At 42.5% G+C, this 18,894-nt stretch overlaps 1 protein-coding gene across 14 annotated transcripts in view; it reads left to right on the plus strand.

Moving 5' to 3' along the window:
• The window catches only part of ARMC8 (armadillo repeat containing 8), a 181,839-nt gene that overhangs the window by 31,141 nt on the left and 131,804 nt on the right, over positions 1 to 18,894 (plus strand). The window contains exons 2-4 of one of the 14 annotated variants that reach the window (XM_073360256.1): positions 11,656 to 12,366; positions 12,490 to 12,693; positions 13,107 to 13,175. The exons of 10 other annotated variants lie outside the window; for them this stretch is intronic. In XM_073360256.1, the coding sequence (XP_073216357.1) occupies positions 13,174 to 13,175 (2 nt within the window). In that variant the 5' untranslated portion in view covers positions 11,656 to 12,366; positions 12,490 to 12,693; positions 13,107 to 13,173. Of the gene's footprint in view, positions 1 to 11,655; positions 12,367 to 12,489; positions 12,694 to 13,106; positions 13,180 to 18,894 lie in introns of all 14 variants that reach the window. 3 more of the 14 variants (XM_073360257.1, XM_073360255.1, XM_073360245.1) reach the window with 3 other exon arrangements.

Consider the following 18,894-nt stretch of genomic DNA (forward strand, 5'->3'; position numbering starts at 1 on the left):
TCCCTTGTTGAGGCAGAGCGATATCATGGTGGCTTATGGTTCCGTGTGCCCTGTGGAGAGCATCACATACACACACACCACACAAAGCTGAGGAAAATAGAGTGAAATTTATTGGGAGTTAATTTAGACAGAAAAATGTAGATGAAAAGTGGAAGTTGTTTAAGAAGAATTTATTGGATTGTGGCTTTTTGACAATCGTTAAAGACGACTCCTTTGGTTAAAAGTCAGTCATGCTTAAGAGAAGTGAAGAGAGCAATTAGAAAATTATATAAAAACAAAAGTTTAAAAAAAGGGGGGAGGTAGATAGGAATAAGTAGAAATTAGAAGTTATGAAGTACAGAAAATTGACCAGGGAAGCTGCTGAAGACACAGGGGGAAAATCCATGGCTGGTATGGTTAAGGACAAGGATTTTAAGTATATCTGGAAAAGAAATCCTGGCGATAATATAGGCTGGGGTGGGCAAACTACAGCCCAGGGGCCGTGTCCAGCCCTCCAGATGTTTTAGTCCGGCCCTCGAGCTCTCTCTGGGGCTTGCCCTGCTCTAGCCAGGGAGCAGGGTCAGGGGCTTGCCCAACTCCGCGTGGCTCCCGGAAGCAGCAGCATGTTCCCCCTCTGGCTCCTACGCGTAGGAGCAGCCAGGGGGCTCCACACACTGTCCCTGCCCCAAGCGCTGCCCCCGCAGCTCCCATTGGCCAGGAACCACGGCCAATGGGAGCTGCGGGGAAGCGCCTGCAGATAGGGCAGCGCACAGAGTCGCTTGGCTGCGCCTCTGCTTAGGAGCCGGAGCAGGGACATACTGTTGCTTCTGGGAGCTGCTTGAGGTAAGCGCTGCCTGGAGCCTGCACCCCTGACACCCCTCCCACATCCCAACCCCCTGCCCCAGCCCTGATCCCCCTCCCGCCCTCCAAACCCTTCAGTCCCAGCCTGGAGCACCCTCCTGAACCCCCAACCTCTCATCCCTAGCCCCACCCCAGAGCCTGCAGCTGGACCCTTCCCCCCCATCACCCCAACCCCTGCCCCAGTCCGGAGCCCCCTCTCGCACCCTGAACTCCTTATTTCTGGCCCCACCCTAGAGCCCGCACCCCCAGCCGGAGCCCTCACCCCCTCCTATACCCCAACCCCCAGTTTTGTGAGCATTCATGGCCCACCATACAATTTCCATACCCAGATGTGGCCTTCAGGCCAAAAAGTTTGCCAACCCCTGATAGAGGCCCATTACTAAGTGGAGATAGTAAAATTGTTGTTTGTTGATGCAGAAAAGGTAAGTTCAAGAGAAGTTTTTTGTTGTTGTTCTAATTTTGGAAAGTAGTAGTATGATAAACTCCTGTCACGTGAGGTTATCAAGTGCTTTCCAGGCCATCAGTAATTGAGGATGTTAAACTGTGTTGACTGGCATGAACTTATTTAATCAGCAGATCTGGATAGCTTGTACCCCAGAGTCCTGAGAGTTAATTTTTGATAAATATTGGAATACTGGGGAAATTCCAGAAGAGTGCTAATGTTGTGCCAGTATTCAAAAAGGACAATTGGGATGACCTGAATAATTATAATACAGTTAGCCTAACATCAATCCCTTGCAAAATAATGGAAAAATGAATCCCAGATCAGTAAAGAATTGAAAAATGGGAATATAATTAATGCTAATCTGCATAGTTTTATGGAAAATGGGTTTTATGAGGAAAAAAGTCATGTTTTTGTTTGACATTTAAAAATTTGGTTGATAAAGATAACTGCATAGATAGAATATGCTTAAACTTTTGTAATACATTTGACATTCTGATATAAATAAAGACATTACGTGGATTAAGGAATGGCTAAATGACCTCTCAAAAAGTAGTTATCATTAAAGAATCATCATAATCATCAAATGGAGGTCTCTGCACGGGTTTGGTTCTAGGCTATTCAACATTCTAATCAATGATCTCATCAGATTTGCAAATGACACAACTTTGGCAGAGTGGTAAAGAAAGATGAAGACAGCTGTCGTACAGAACTATTTAGATCACTGAGTAAGGTGGGCCCATTTAAATAAAATAGAGCCAAATGCAAGATAAGGAATGTAGGCCATTCCTACACAATGGGGGACTATTCTAGAAAGCAGTGACTCAAAAGGATATAGGGGTCATAGTGGTCAATGTGAGCTCTCAGTGGGATGGTGTGGCAAAAAGGAATAATGCTATCCTTGGATGTACAAAGAATGGAGTGGAGAATAGTAGAAAGGTGATTTTTACCTCTGTACATGGCACTGAGACCAGTACTAGAATACTAAGTCTAGTTCTGATGTCCACATTTCAAAAAGGGTATTGATAAATTGGAGAGAGTTCAGAAAAGAGCTACAAACTTAGTTGAGTGTTGGAAAAAAATGTGTTTTAGTGAAAGCCTTAGAGATCTTTTATTTGTTTAGTTTATTGAAAAGAAGATTGAGAAGTGGCTTGATTACAGTTTGTAATTATATTCACAGCGAGAAAATACCAGGTAATAAAGGGCATTTTAACCTAGTGGAGAAAGGCATAACAAGAACAAATAGCTGGATGTTAAAACTAGACGTTCAAATGAGAAATGAAGCACACATTTTTAAGTGAGGGTGATTTATCCATCAGAACAAACTCCCTAGGGAAGTGGTGAATTCTCCATCCCTGGAGATATCCAGATCAAGACTGGATGCCTTTCAGGAAAATACGTTTTACTCAAACACAAGTTATTTGACTTCCTACAGGAGTAACTGGGTATTCTTCTTTGAGTGGCTCTGCATATTCCCACTTCTGGGTACTGCGACACGTTGTGGTGGCTTACGTCAGAATCTTCTTCTAACAGTGTAAACTAGAGCATTCGTGCTCTCCCGTCCCCACCCCCGTCCTTCCCCCTAGTGACCCTAACTTTGTGAGGGAGAGGCTATGTAGGGGGCAGAGCACTCTCACTACCTCAGTTCTTTCCAGCTGTATGCCTGTGCAGATGTAGTTTGCTCTGGTGTCTTCAGAGTCAGTTTTTTTTTCTTTCTTAGAAATAGTCACTGTTAGCTCTTTCAATATACTTAGTGTTTTCCTGGTACTGGGTTATGTAGGAACTGAAGAAACGGAGGAAGCTACGCTTCAAGAAGTGTACTTCCTGCCCAGCTGTCGTCCTGGCATCTAGTGACTATGTGCAGTGCATCAAGAGGGGGAAGTGCCTACTGGATGTTCAGTTTGCTGGACTTTTACTCCCAGAGTCCACAAGGGTAGGATGTCTATTTTTCAGCTCTTCCTTCTGAAGGAAACTCTCGAGGCTATACCCTCTGGATCCAGTCAGGCCTTGCATTTTAGGTCTAAGAGGCAAGTCTCTGCCCCGTAGCTACCAGCACCATGTTACTGAAGGATTTCAAGAAGCTGAAAGGTCAGAGTCTGTTCCTGAGGCTCCCTCAGTCAAGCAACTGAAGCTATAGGTGTCTGAACTGAGGGCCAGGTGGCTGGATCTGACTGCCCTGAAGCCAGAAGAGAGGTTCAGAGTCAGTTTGGCCACGCACACCGGTGCTGTATCTACGAGCTGCAGGACCAGATTCAGGAAGATGGAATTGATCAGTGTGTCAGAATCTGGGCCCTCAGCACCTTAAGTTCCATCTGTTGCAGCTCTAAAGAAAGAGGCAAAGATAGAGACAAAACAGCTGCTGTTAGTGCTGCTGGTTCCCATGCATCAGAACTATTGGATACATCTGATTCTGACAAGGCTGGTACGTTTCTGAAGTGGAGATCCTTTCCACCCCTATCTCCAGTAACAAGAAATGATTCGTGTATAACATTGGATCCAATGTTGTCTACCTCTTTGGAGCTGTTGGTGGTCCTGGCAACATCCTGCGTTCCTGAAAGCTCTGTCACTGTGGCTGCCCAAGTTCTCCTTGCAGCTCCGGTTCATTCATCAGATCCAGGTGTGAACCACAGGGTTTCAAGGAGGCATATTTCCACGGTTCCAAGACCATCTTTTTCATCCTGTTTAGAAGAGGCCAGAAGCCTCTGTTTTTTCACAGGACTACCCCATCCATCCTTCCTTCTAGGACCCCTACAGGCTCCCCTCAAAGAGCTGGATCTCCGTACTTACCTCTGGATCCACTATTATTCCTGGTGACAGGTTTCAGAAGGGTAGCCGTGTTTGTCTGTATCAGTAAAATAAATGGACACAGATCAGACATCAAGAATTGTAACATTCAAAAACCAGTAAGAGAACACTTCAATCTCCCTGGACACTCAATAACAGGCTTCAGAGTAACAGCCGTGTTAGTCTGTATTCGCTCACGAAAGCTTATGCTCAAATAAATTGGTTAGTCTCTAAGGTGCCACAAGTACTCCTTTTCTTTTTGCGAATAACAGGCTTAAAAGTCGCCATTCTTCAACAAAAGCAGACTTCAACGAGAAACTGTAGAACTGGAATTAATTTACAAACTTGACACCATCAGATTAGGCTTGAATAAAGACTGGGAGTGGCTGGGTCACTACAAAAACTAATTTTCCCTCTGATACTCGCACCTTCTTGTCAACTGTTGGGAATGGACCACATCTACCCTAATTGAACTGGCCTCGTTAGCACTGACCCCCGACTTGGTAAGGCAACTCCTGTCTTTTCATGTGCTGTATTTTTATACCTGCTACTGTATTTACCTCTCCATGTATCTGATGAAGTGGGTTATGTCCCATGAAAGCTTATGCCCAAATAAATTTGTTAGTCTTTAAGGTGCCACAAGGACTCATTGTTGTTATTATTCCTGGTGCATTCTGTCTCATCCAGACCCAGATTCTTACTAGGAGAAAGATAGAGGAAGAATGCAGAGACCTGTTGCTCTGTTCGTACCAGCCTATGCTCTGCATCCTGTAGGCATGTTCTTAAACTACAGTTACTGGGGAGACTGGCAATCCCCTGGAGCCTGTGGCCTTACTGGAGGCCACCTTAGGAATTTTTCAGTTATCCTCTGTGTGGCTGGAGAGGTAATGTCAGATCCTTTATACAGGAAACAATCCAGCGATCCCACAGACACAACTCCTATGGATCTGTCAGCAATACAGATAACTGTGCCTGAAATGCTGTCTGAGGAAGAAGTTATCTCCTGCTCAAAAAGAGGAGCTGTTTGGAAATAGACTATGAATCCGATTTATCAGTGGATGAATAAGTGGGGCTGTCTCCAGCCTCCTCTCCTTCTGTGGACGCTACTAAGTTCCACTGTTTGGTGGATCATATTGTTGATATATTGTATAGTCAATTACTTGACCACACTTTGGTTTAATATAGTCAAGGGACCAAAAAATCCATGTCAGTCAGATTTATTGCTATAATCCAATAATAATACTGGAAAAAGGTTCTGTATGATACCAGTCTCTGGGAAGCCATCTCGTGCAGCATTGTTACATTACCTTACACAGAAGTTGTGCTCCCAAAATTACATCCCTAATACCATCTTTTATCCCCTATCTGTTTACCACTAAACGGTGGTATGTATATCATCTGAAACTAGATTTAACCAATCAGCTTTCTACCTTGTTTTTCAGGTACCATGATGCATGTGCTCAAAACAAAGAGAGACATTCCAGGTACCAAAGGGCATGACAGCATCTCTGAGGTCTGTACTAGGGTCGAACAATCGTGTCATGGCCTCTTTCTTTGGGACACTTCAGTACTGGCCTCAGAGAGTAACTCCCTTCCTGTTATGATAAAGCACTCATCTGTCTTGCTGGTCTTGACTTAAGCCAAAACTTTCTTCAGTGAATGTAAGGGGATACTTAGCATAAGTGGGCAGGGTTATATAAAAAGCATAGGCCAATTTAAGCTATATTACTGCTATTATGTTACTATTATGTGCTTAATCCATACTGACGTGTGGTGTGGATAATATGTTTATCTAATGTAATATATATCTATATCTAAATATGCTAGCCTAGTGTATATTAGTCAACAGTATGGTGTCCACTTTTAATCTTCTTTCAGTGCCTGTGAAAGATACTTTTCACATGGTGTTTGATATCCTTGGTGCTACTTACAGTAGAATATCCTAACTACTTTTCGATAATTTTGCTACAGACAGCTGAATTTGTGTGAGTGATGTCTGCCTCTTCTGAGAAAGACGACAAGTTGCATCAGATGCCCTCTGAGGGTTTTCCTTCTTTCATATCCACCCTATTCCTAATTCAATTGTGGAGGCTACTGCCAGTAACAGGGAAATATCTGAACAATCATACTCCATCCTAACTGATAAAAATGAAAAGAGGCCTGATTCGTTGGAGAGGAAGGTGTTCTCTTCATTGTCCCTCAGTGTTGTATGGCAAATTATCAGGCAGTTATGGCCTGCTACCAATTCCATTTATGGGAAAAGATGACATTATTTTTACAGGATTTACTTGACCAAAGGAGATTGGTGAATCCCATATTAATGGAAGGCCAAAATGTAGCCTAGTGTTCCCTTAGGGCCTTTTTTGAGACTTCGGACTCTGCTGTCAGAATGTTGGTATCTGCTCTGAGCATCAGGAGGCATGCCTGGTTTGTTCTTCCTCCCTAGCTCTAGACACAAAAATTAAGTTAAAGGACCTTCCCTTTGAAGGGGAGGGTCTTTTCAGTGTGAAGACAGACAAGTTACTGGAAATATTAAAGGAAGTGAAATGGATAGCCACTGTTTGGGTTTGATTTCCTCTGCTAGGAGACCCTCTATTTTTCTGGTATCAGAGACAGCCCTACCTCCCAGTCTTGGTCTTACTTTTAATCAGGTTAGAGACTTCAACAATACCAGCAGCCTACATCCTTCTAGAGTCGTCATAGTAAGAGGCTTTTCAGACTGAGATCTAAGTCTAAAGAACCTGCATCCTTAGCAGCATCTTAGCCATGGAAAACAAGCCTCAGTTTTGATAAGGTAATTGGCTCATTCCCAGCTCTCAATGAGCTCCAGCCTGCCCTTCTTTGCAGAGGGGCTAGCTCACTTTATCAACACATGAAGATTAATTATGTCACATCAGTGGGTTCTAAAGATTGTAGAAAGGGGCTATGCCATACAATTTGAAAGATTATCTCCCACACAATCTCCTCTATCCTTCTCTCTCCAGCAGTCCCTCTCATGATGGTATTCTTCTTGCAGAAGTAGAAAAATTGCTTCTAATAGGAGTGGTTGTGAGGATCCTCGAATACCCAAGAATCATAGCTTTTATTCTCATTGCTTTCTGGTGCAGGAGGAGGACAGGGGACTTTGTCTGATTCTAGACTTATCGGAATTGAACAAGTACATTTGGAAGTTCCATTTCCACATGTTGACTTTGACCTCCATAATCCCTTAGTTGTTGCTCATGGATTAGTTCGTGACTCTCTATTTAAGTGATGCATTTTTCATGTATTGATTCATCACATCCATCACAAGTACCTCTGTTTTTAGTGGCCAGATGGCATTTCCGGTACAAGATGCTTCCATTTGGTCTCTCCATTGTGCCCAGAGTTTTCACAAAATGCCTCTTTGTGGAAGCCTCTCATTTGAGAAATCAGAGTATTTTTGTTTACCTTTATTTGGATGATTGGTTACTAATGCCTGCTGTCTTTGAGGAATTGTTAAGCCATATTGTTTTTACAGCCAGATCTCTGGCACCTTCTGAACTGCCCAAAGTCAATTCTCTGTCCTACTCAGAGGATTTCCTTTATAGGCTCCATACTGTACTCTGTGAAAGGGAGAACTTTTCTATCAGAGGACTAATTTCTCAAAATGAGCTAGTTTCTATTTAAAATTCAACATTGTTGCTGCTCAGAGTAAAACCCTTTTTGGGTCTTATGGCAGCCACTACTTAACATGACTCCATTTGCTCGACTAAGAATGAGAAATATGCAGCACTGGATATGTCGGGTCTATGCACCAAGTCAGGACAGCCTCCATACGTTGATCACCATACCTCAGATCATCGTAGCCTCCCTAAAACGGTGGTCAGTCAGAACGAATTTGTTTAGAGGTATGTGCAGTTCAGTCCCCCAGACCTATCACCAATGGTGATGTCAGATGCATCAAGCAAGGGCTGGGGAGCCCTTCTGAATCAGTTGACAGTTCAAAGGCAGTAGTCTTAGCAGGAGACAGCCCTGCATATCAGTGTGTTGGAATGAGAGCAGTTTGGTTAGCACTCGAATCATTTCTTCCTCTCCTACAAGGGAGAGTGGTGCAAGTGGTGACACACTACCAATATATTGTCTATTACATCAACAAGCAGGGTAGAGGGTGATTACTCCACTTTCCTGTGTGCACAGGCTATCAGTCTATGGGATTGGTGTATCCTTCATGATGATTATCCTGTGGCCCTGCATCTGACAGGGAAAACAATGTAGTTGGAGGCTGTCTCAGCAGAGACTGCTCTCAGATGCACGAATGGTCCCTAAAGGATTAATTGATTCAGACCATAGCCTCCAGCTGGGTTGACCAGAGGTGGACATGTTTGCAGCAAGGTCCAACAAAAATTGTTCTCTTCTGTTCCAGTGTTGGGAGGGACTGTCTGTCTCTATCAGATACTTTCCTTCTACACTGGGGAAAGGGCTGGATGTATGCCTTTTCTCCCTTTCCATTCATCCAGGAGCTACACCAGGACAAGATGATTCTCGTTGTCCCGGATTGGCCATGTCAACAGCAGTTTACCGGTCTTCTGCAACTATCTGGCAGAATCTTTATGCATCTTCCTCTGTCTCCAGACTTCTTGTCTCAGCAGGAGGGCAAAATCTGGACCCAAGGTCTCTTCACTTGATGGAGTGGGTGATAGGACGTTAGGTTTGTCTGGTCTTGAGTAGTCATGTTCTTCCCCTGTGCGGGGTGTACTAGTTATCTCCAGAAAACAGTCCACTAGAAGCTGTTACCATTTAAAGTGGACCAGATTTCAATCAATGGATGAAGGGAAAACCTGATTCTCCTATATCTGCTTCCATTCCTTGTGCTCTGGGATACTTAACTCTTGAGACTTTAAGTATATTTTCCAACTCATCATTAAAAGTTCATTTGGCAGCTCTCTCAGTATATTATACTTTAACTGATGGAAGATCGCTGTTTTGTTCATTGTTCAGTCAAATGTTTATCAAATGTATATTCCCCTTTTAGAGATCCTGTCCCTTCCTGGATCTCAATTTGGTGTTGGCCAGGTGGGTAAAATTGCTTGTTGAACTGGCTGAGTGTTTTACCGTTCATCAAGATGGATTTCATTTTCAGCATTATGTCAATCAGGAGAGTGAATGAATGGAATGTTTTTGTGGTTGATTTGTCTTTCACTTCTTTTTGTAAAGACAAGGTAGTTCTCAGGTTCTGATCCCAGGTTCTTACCTATGGCGGTGACTGATTTTCACATGGAGCAGACAGTGAATTTGCCAGTTTTCTTCCCTCACTTTAATAAGGGGGAATCTGGTCTGGATGGCAGAAGGACACCCGTTTACTATTTAGATAGAACTTGGGAACTTTTGTAAATTGTCGACACTGTTTGTGTGTCTCACTAAAAATTGAGTGGATTATATGGTTTCTTCCCAGACTGCAATTTGATGGATTAAACAATATATTGCTGAATGTTACATGCTAGCAAAAGTTCCTGTACCTGCTTTGGTTCAACCATATTCCAGTTGAGCTTGTGGCTACTTCCTTTGATTGTCTTAGGCATGTACCAATTGCTGAAATTTGCAGAGCTGCAACTTGGACTTCAGTGCACATTTTCACTAAAGCACAGTGGTTTGGACCTGGCCTCTCAGACAGATGATGGTTTTGGTAAAGTGGTGCTGCATCCCCTATTCAATTAGGACTCTGTTCCTGCCTTCAGGTCAGTTTTCAGCACTGCTTAGCAGGCTATCCTGTAAGTGGAACTATGCAGAGCCATTCGAAGAAGTGAAGGTATCTTTCTTGTAACTAACAAATTTATTTGAGCATAAGCTTTCGTGAGCTACAGCTCACTACAGTGCCACAAGTACTCCTTTTCTTTTTGAGAATACAGACTAACACAGCTGCTACTCTGAAACCTTTCTTGTAACTGCGTTTCTTCAAGATGGCTCTGCATACATACACTTTCCACCTGCCTTCCTCTGTCCGGGTCTTTTTTCGGTGTATCTGGCTTTGCAGTGGAAGGAACTGAGGTGGGAAGGGTCCTCTCTATAGTCTTAGTGAAATTTAGGGGAGGGGTGGGGGATGCGAGAGTGAGTTAGCTAACATTGCTATAAGACTGTTCTGCAGCAAGGCACCACAAAGTGGCTCATTAGCCAGAGGTGTGACTAAGAGCCAACTTGAAGAACTTCAATTTAAACCTCATAAATTCTTTGGCCTATGTTGGGAGGTCAGTCTAGGTGATTTAATGGTCCCTTCTGGCCTTAAATATTTTTTTAACTTGACAATTTGCAGAATTATAGCCTCCCCTACTATACAGTTATGGGACTGCAGTGATGGGAAGCTCTGCTAGATAACATGGAATTTGCTATTGAATTAGTCACGTTATGTGCAGCTTTTCTTCTGTGTAACAGATTTTGAATTTATATTTATTGCTTTAACAACTAGAAGACAAAACCAGAAAAAAGTCTAATCTACCTCACTGTTGAGAAAAGCAAGAGGGAAATTTAACAAACCCGTATATAAATGGGAGAAAGCTATGATTTAGGAAATTTCTTTTTACTCTTAATATAAGAGGTGGATTTTTAGGGTCCCCAGAACCCAGGAAATTAGTGTCAGTACCTATAAAGAAGATTAGCATATGTCTGGCTATGTTCTGTTGGCTGCTCCCGGCCTTTCAACCATCATGGGAACTTTCTGAAGATGATCTGTGTATTGCATGTCCTTGCAGGAAGGGTTTTTCTCTAAAAATACTTGATCACACTAGAAATCCCTTTTTCTTCACAGGCTTTTCTTTTGTGTGTCAAAGATTCAGTTGGTGTCCCTCAATTAATTCCCTGTGATTCAGTGAATTCTCTGACTTCGTTATGCTTTTGGGTAATTGTCTGCAAAAACCCAGTAGAACATGTAATTGGATTTGTTTGTATAACTCTTATGCAGAAATATTGCTCCATGACCTTTTACGATTGAGAGAGAGAATATTTTTCCTCACCTTGGAAAAATCTGTGACTGCTGAAAGTTTTTTATGTCACCCTACATTCCTTATTTTGCTGTTTTAAAAAGTAGTGCTGATTAGTGATACCTAAATATAGTAGAGGATGAGTTAAGTGCACAGGTTCCAACTCTTAACAGGGCTTATATGGCATCAAGAAGTTCATATAATACTTTCAAAACTAACTGCTTGGCCTTTCTCGCTCTTAAAATTGCATCCAGATGTGGCTCTCTAAACATGGCAGTGGCTTCACATGCTGATGTCTGAGGAGTGAAGAGGATGTGTTAAATCAGATGATGGTAGTGATTTTGGCTGTTGTCCCATCCGTGAAGATCATGTCGTTGAACTTCATGTTGCTTTCAAGCCATTGTAGGGCTTTGTTTGTTGCAACTGTTAGTACTTACTGACCACCTGAAACAAAGCGCAATGCGTATTAAAAGAATATTCATTCTGTTACAGTTTTTACATTATTATATTGTACATCATACTTTTTCATACATTTAATTTTAGTACGTGTGCTTTATTTTATTACATTCAACGTCACTGTGTCTTTCTGTAGCGCCAGTTCACATTTCTGGGGGTTATGCCCACCTCAAACTTCCTCTGTATGTTCATTGATCTTAGGTGAAGCTCACAATCCTCTTTGAAATCACTTCTCTTTTTGAATATCACTTCAAGATAAAGAAAAAGGACAAAACTAGATGCAAACTGCCTTGATATAATACCATTTCTCTGTATTCACCATATGCATTTCCTTGGAGATCTCCTCTTATCCGTTGCACGAAGGTCCAGTGACAAATATCTCAAAGGACTGGAACAAGAAATTTGGATGCCTATCCCAGCAAGTAGTGTGTTCCTCTGTGTAGCATCTCCTAGAGAATAATGCTAAACTTTCAACTAATCTTGACCAAGTTACAACTGATAAAATTCCTCATCTTTCCATGAAATTTGGTATACAGCTCTATTTAAGTAATCTTTTAAACAGCTTGTGAGCCAAGAGCCACCAATTAGTGGTCAAGCCTTGCTACTCCCAATCGTTCCAACAGTGTTATAAGGCTGCTTGACTCACAGGTGGGGGACAAAGTCAGTTTCTTGGCAGTACCAGCTGGTATTCCATCGTGAACTAACTGCAGCATGTCAAGATGGAGCAGTGACAGATCATCCGATGAGACATGAAGGCTCTTCAGTTCCTTAGCAAAGACAGCATAATCATGAAATTTATGGAAACAAGACATCGGAAGGGTGATGTTGAGGAAGGTGCCAAAGTAATACTTCACCAGAAATGTCCCAGAGATGACAGGCAGTGATTTGAAGTAAAAGTTCTCAAGATAGGAGGTACTGTAATTTGAACCACTATTCTCTGTGTTGTGTTCCGCATGCTTGCTTCTGGAGCATGATGGAATACTACAAATGTTCCACCATTTATTAACAACTAAGTTTCACCATTTCTCTTCCTAGATTTCCTCTTCTTTCAAGAGCATTGGAGATGTTGTGATGACTTTGAGATGGGACAAAAAAGTCAAAAGAAAGCAAAGTAAAATGAAAATATAGCTGAGAGAATAGAACAAAATCAGGGCCATTGTTGGAAACCCAGTCCAGGAAATCTTGGAGTGCTGGAAGAGGAGAAAATGTATCATGAACACAGGGGATGGAAGTCTGAGGGTAAGACCTGGATATTGGCCTTAGTACAGTTACAATGTATATTTCCTCATGTAGTCTCATTGCTTTAGCTAATTTCTTGATGTTGATCTATTTTGAGACCAGAACATTGTTGCAGTTTTAGTTGTATACAGATTAAAATTGCCTCATTCAAGTCTGTGTTTGTTGGGTGGGTTTAATCAGGTCCAAGAACGCTCCTCACAAGTTGTAAAAGTGAAGGAAAATGTGAGCTATTCGTCTGCCTTGCTGAGTTGCCCTGTCCATCAACTAACCTGTACTTTGTACAGCAATTGTGTTGTCTTGTATTTTTGTGTCCTCATTCTGTAGCATACTGCAGAATTCTCCTTGCTGAATCTCTGTCAGCTCTCTAGAAACTACTGTGTGTCAATAATTGTCCTTATTCACATGTTTTTCAGGCATGGAAGTTCCTGGAATACATCAAGAACGCCATCCTCGACCTTGAAAGGCTTAAGCTACCATCCTATGTAGGTGTGTTTGATTTCCTGAACACCATCACTGGTGCTCATCAGTATACTGCCCATGGAGGTGCAGAGATAAACCTGAGAAAATCAGATTCTACCTGCCCATTTGGGGAAAGAGCTCAAGAAACTAAGTAGGAAATTGAAACAATTGAGTTCAAAGCGCAGGCATGGACTCAGGAATGGTAGCCAGGGGAGATTACATTGCAAGAATTTACTGTTAGGCTTCCTGCCTTTCTTATTTTGCAGTGATGGACTTGCCAGGGATATTGCAGACTGAAGATTGAGTGAACAAGGACATCAGCATCTTCAGTGGATTCTCCTAGATGTCTGCTCTATTAGTGCCTGCGCACAGCATTCTTCTTCTGTGGCTGCTGAAACTTTTCTGCCCTACATGTATTCTCATCCCCAGTTTTTGATGATTAGCTGGAGTTCACTAGTGTAGGGCTGAATGTTATTGTTTTGGAAGTCACAAAAAAACACACAAGATCTTCAGAAACAGCACTGCTGAAGCCTACTGCAAATGGCCAAGGAAAGCCAGCGTGCAATCGGTCAATGGAAAATCTCTACTATTTGAGAACTTTGTGGGTTGAAGTGGAGCAGAAGGAAAATTATTTTCAGGCTTAAACAATTACTAGTATTTTTAGTTACAGTTAAAATCAGTGAGGGTGGAACATTTTCAGCATTCCATCATCAAATCTTAAAAAATACCCCAAAAACCAAAAAAGCCCACTGCAGCACATAGTAATTGCTTTCCTTTTGAATTGAAAAAAAGTTATTTTTGTTGATTGTGTTACTTTAATAGAACTTTAAGATCTTATAATCTTTAAAGGGGTCTTTGCAAAGACAGGTTGGAGATAAACTTGAGTTTTAACTCTTTGATTCCACCTCAACTGGTTACTTTTCAGTGAGATGGTAGAATGTTTGTTTAGTATCCTGTTGGTTCTTAAGGGAAAGGTGGAAGTTCTTGGAATAGAGAGAAGGAAAGGTGCTATATGATCTCAAAAGCATGAGATTCTGAAGCTGTTCACTGAGAGGAAGTGCTCAGCACCTGATAATTTTTTAGAGGAGATATGGAAAAGCTTGCCATCCTCTTGCTGCCACCCACAGTTCTAGTGATCATAGTGCTACTTGGGTCAACTATTGTTCGTGAACCCTTGTGATGTCAGTCAGACCTTGGCACAGATAAGATTGTATTCTTGAAATCCCTCTAAAGTTAAAGAAATACATAGCTACGTAAGTGAATGAATCAAATGCTTTTACTGAATGTAACCTTTTCTAGCAGTATTGTAACAGGTAAACTCCAATAGCTACAATCCGCTTCTGAGGAGAGTGGAGTTTCACATTGTTTGAATTGGATCTCTTTATTGCCTTCATTCATTTCTGTAAACCTGTTCCCCAAAACCATGTTCACCTTTGCTCTAACATTCTTAGACAGTCCCATGTTTATGTCTCTTGACCCATCACAGTTCACTTTGCTAACCCAAGATTTGTACCGTTGGTCTCCACTAAAACAAATTCTGCTAGTCTTATGGAGAAACTGAGGGAGAGTTTGACAATTTCATTCTCTTTACTGGTCTGATAGATAAGAGCATTAAGACTATCTGTGGCCCATCAGCAGTAGGTCTCCTGCATACAAGGCCTACCCTCTGAATATTAATATTCCTGTGGTCTGATCCTTCTCCACCTGTGTGTATTAATTGTTCTTCTCTGAAAAATGATTATTTAAAAATGGCATTATAGGATACTATATTCATTATTTTTTTTTCATTTATTCCTTCTCTACCATCTCGAAAAATCTAAATCTTACCTGAACAGCAAACCCACCCTGGACTTCTGCATTACAACTGAAGACTAATGGGATTGTACTAGTGTAAATGAGGGCATAATCTAGCCACTGAAATATTTATTACTGATGATACATGAGAGAGAGAGCGAACCCAGCTCCTCTTTCAGATGCCAGGTTGAATTTGCTGTGTTAGCTGTTTGAGAAGGAGAGGGGGAATCTCTTATTTGTAAGCTGAGCAAACTTGGAATGGAAATCATTGAGAAATGTGGAACCCCACATTAACCCTTTAAGTCACTTTTTGAGTGGAACTGCAGTTTAAACCTTTCAGAACACTAGGTAATTTTTTGTATGATATAAGGGAGAGTATATTCCATCTGTCCACTGGAAGAGTAGAAACAAATATATCTCTTCGAATATCAGGTCTTCTCAGTGCATTAGTGTGTGTTACTCCTGAGGGAATTCTGCTGACCCCTAGCCTTTCTCATTGTCAGGCACATCTTCCCCTGTCCCCATATGTTCCTGCACCCCCATGTGTCCTTGCACCCCTGGTCCACATGTCCCTCTCAGACACCCACTCCCCTCCTCTCTATGTGGCCCTGCACCCCCTTCCCTTGTCCCTGTGTGGATCTGTACCTGCTCGCCACCCTATGTCCCTGTACCCCCTCCCCTTTTCCCCACGTGTCTGTGCCCCCACTCAGACAACCTCGGTCCCTATGTAGCTCTGCACCCCCTCCCCCATCACCAAGTGGCCCTGCCCCTCCACTCCCATTCAGCCCTTGGCCCAGTCTGTCCTCCCACACTAGCCCTTATGAGCCCCTGTCTGATCCCCCAGCACCCCATGCTGGCTGTCTCCCTATAGCCTCTCTCTCCTGAACTGGCTTGACAGGCACTTCCCTAGCTGGCTGGGAGCTGTTGCTTTGTTCTATTGCCACAGTGCCCTCTGGTGGGCAAACAGCGGAACTGCACCAACATTTCAGCAGAAGCTTTTTTTTGCGCAAAAAAATTAAAAATACGTATGGCTCATTAATTATGCACGCACACAGTAGTGCAGAATTCCCACAGGAGTAGATTTTACTACTGAAAGGGAGAAATAGATAAAACTAGAGTCACAGGGTATTCAGTGGAATAATATTGTTGTTAGTATTTGGCATTGTGATTCCCGTCTTCCCCAACTTCTTCTGAGAATTAAAAATGCTGCATAGCATTTCTGATTAGTGAGACATATGTCAAATGATACAGTAGGTGACTTTGGGAAATGTATGTGAAGTGTAGGGAAATTTGCTATAGAACACAGCACCCAGCCTCACTAGATAATTGAACTATAAGAATGTCTTGAGCTTAGAATTTAGTTTTAATCTTCGTGCCAGTGAGTGAGCTGCCTGGGATGATAGCATATGTACGTATGTGTTCGTTCTAAATTCAGAACATCTCAGTGTCTAAAACAAGGAAGTTGGGGCATCTTGAGGACCATGTGGTGGAATCTGCAGAGATTTTAACTGTCCCCACTTTACAGCAGAGTATTAAATAATTAACCAATAAAGAAGATAACTACTTGGACCAAACTTTAAGTAAACTAATTGAATAGTTGTCATGCCTTGGAGGTTTATTAGATAGAGGAGGTATGTGCCTTATTTTTGTGTGATATGGTGTTTTAAGAGTTCCCATCTCTATTCAGACTGGAAGAAAGGCCCAAATTCTCAAGGAATTGGGCTATGAGTGGTTGGGAATCATATTTTAAAAAATGTTTCAGTTTATAGGCAGTCTAGGACCCTGCTCCTGCAGATGTGCACTGTACTTTAAGCACATGCATAGTCCCATTGAAGTCACGAGACAATACAGTAGTCAATGGTTAAATGTATTGTTCTATATAGTAAAGAGGGGCTTAAAAATGGAAAGAAAATAATAGATATCTAGAAAATTGAGTTAAACTGAAAATAAGAAGTAGGCAGATGTAAAATTGACAAAGCAGGGGAACAATAACAGCCTCTTTAGAAGAGATCTCTGTGGGTAGTTGTCTGATTGCACGTCTTCCTGAATATCTGAAGTGTGGGGTGCTGCAGGGTGCCATTTGGTTACTCTTTTGTTCAATTTGTATATGGGGCTGTTGGGAGGACTAGTAAAGAGCCATGAGGTGTGCTGTTTTCAACATCCTGATCATACCCAACTTAGTTGATACAGTTCAGCTCCTCAGCCAATGTCTAGCTGAGATTAGGACATGCATGAGAGTGAACTGGCAGAGGCTCAACCCAAATAAGAGGGGAGCAGTGGGGGAAGTAGCTGTGGGAGATGGTAGAAGTAATATCAGTCCCTTTGACTGAGGGAGTGCATCTGCCATTAGTCACTACGGTTTTGGAATTTAGGAGTGATTTTTAGACCCCCTACTACTTTCTGACCATCATATTACAGCAGAAGCCCAGTCAGCTTCGTACCAGCTGCATCCAGAGAGGAGGCAGTGACCTTTCTTTTTGTATGTGGGCATTGCCACTATTATCCATATCTTTGTCACCTCAAGATTAGACTGTTGCAATGTGCTGTACATGGAGCTATTCTTTAAAACCATTCAGAAACTGAAGCTGGTGCAGATAGAGGTGGCTCACTTACTGAATGGGGCTTCTCATAGGGAACGTATGACCCCAGCACCCTGGGTTTGACACTGGCTGCCAGTTGATCTCTGAGTAGAGTTTAAGATGTTCACTAAGATCTGTAAAGTTCTAACTGGCCTGGGATCACCTCTCTCCCTGTGCCAAGCTGCCACAGCTGTGGTCAGCAGAGGCGCTTGAGCTGAATCTCCCTTGTTATAAAAGAGAAGGGGCAGCTGGTAGGCTGTTCTCTGTGAGGGATCTGAGATATTGGAATTTGTTTGCTGCCTTGTTCAAAAATAGCCTGAATTTGGTGACCTGGCATGCTGAAAGAGACATCTGTTCGAAAGGGTTTTGGGTAAAGGCTCAGAGTATGCTTTCCACAATGATAAAGTGATGGAAAGGAGTTACTGTAGGTGGCTGGCTGAACGGATCATTTGATGCTGCTGAGATGTAACTGAAGATTAATGGTGTGTTAGTGCAGGGGTTCTCACAACACATTTTTTGGTGGCCTCAGAGTGCAGCCACCAACTTTTGATGGTGGCTGTGCTGACAATTTTTCCTAAAATACTTAATTAACTTTAGGAGAAACAAATATGCACATATACATGTCCAAATCATTGTAATTTATTTATGTAGGGGTTTTTTTAGACTCAGTAATAAAAGTAATGTACAGTATGTCTATTCTTTACTGGACCTAAACAGAATAGAAACACAAATAAGGTGCTTTGTATGTTCTTCTGTTTTTTGTTGTTTGTTTTGCTTTTTTGATTTTTTTTTTAAATTGCTAGCTAGTAAGTCTGCTGCTGTGAAAAGTGATATTTGTGTGTTTAATATCACTTTTCACAGAAGACTTACTCAGCCTCAGCAAGCCCTGGGGCAAATTAAGCCCTGGATAGGGAGGTGGACAGGGAGGCCGCAGGGCTCAGGGATAATGGCATGAATGGTGAGCCTGGACCCAGAGCCCAAAGACCTGTGGCTGAAGCGCGCCCCCCCCACCTTCCCCTCCCAAAGAAAGGTGGGGAATTCACTAGCTGTCTGTACCTCCAGTGTTTGTGTCTCCACAGGGGGACAGGGCCCAACCCCTGCTGGTGGCCCTGGGGGAGGGGCCACTGCTCCCCCCCTCACCCCCCCAATCACAGCCCAGGAGGCTGTGGCTGCAAGAAAAGCCCCTGCTGACAGCATTTGAGAAACACTGTGTTAGCGTGCCTAGAGCCCTGGATAGGTATCTTTTTAGTTATTATGTAAATGAAAATAAATAAGAAGATCTTGCTTGGTGCAGTGGTGTGGCCAAATAAAAGAAAATGACTAGGACTACCTTGTGACCTGGTGGTGATCCCAGGCTGCTGTTGGCAGT

Source organism: Lepidochelys kempii, chromosome 9 (genome assembly GCF_965140265.1).
Source record: "Lepidochelys kempii isolate rLepKem1 chromosome 9, rLepKem1.hap2, whole genome shotgun sequence".
In the NCBI taxonomy this organism is placed as follows: domain Eukaryota; kingdom Metazoa; phylum Chordata; order Testudines; family Cheloniidae; genus Lepidochelys; species Lepidochelys kempii.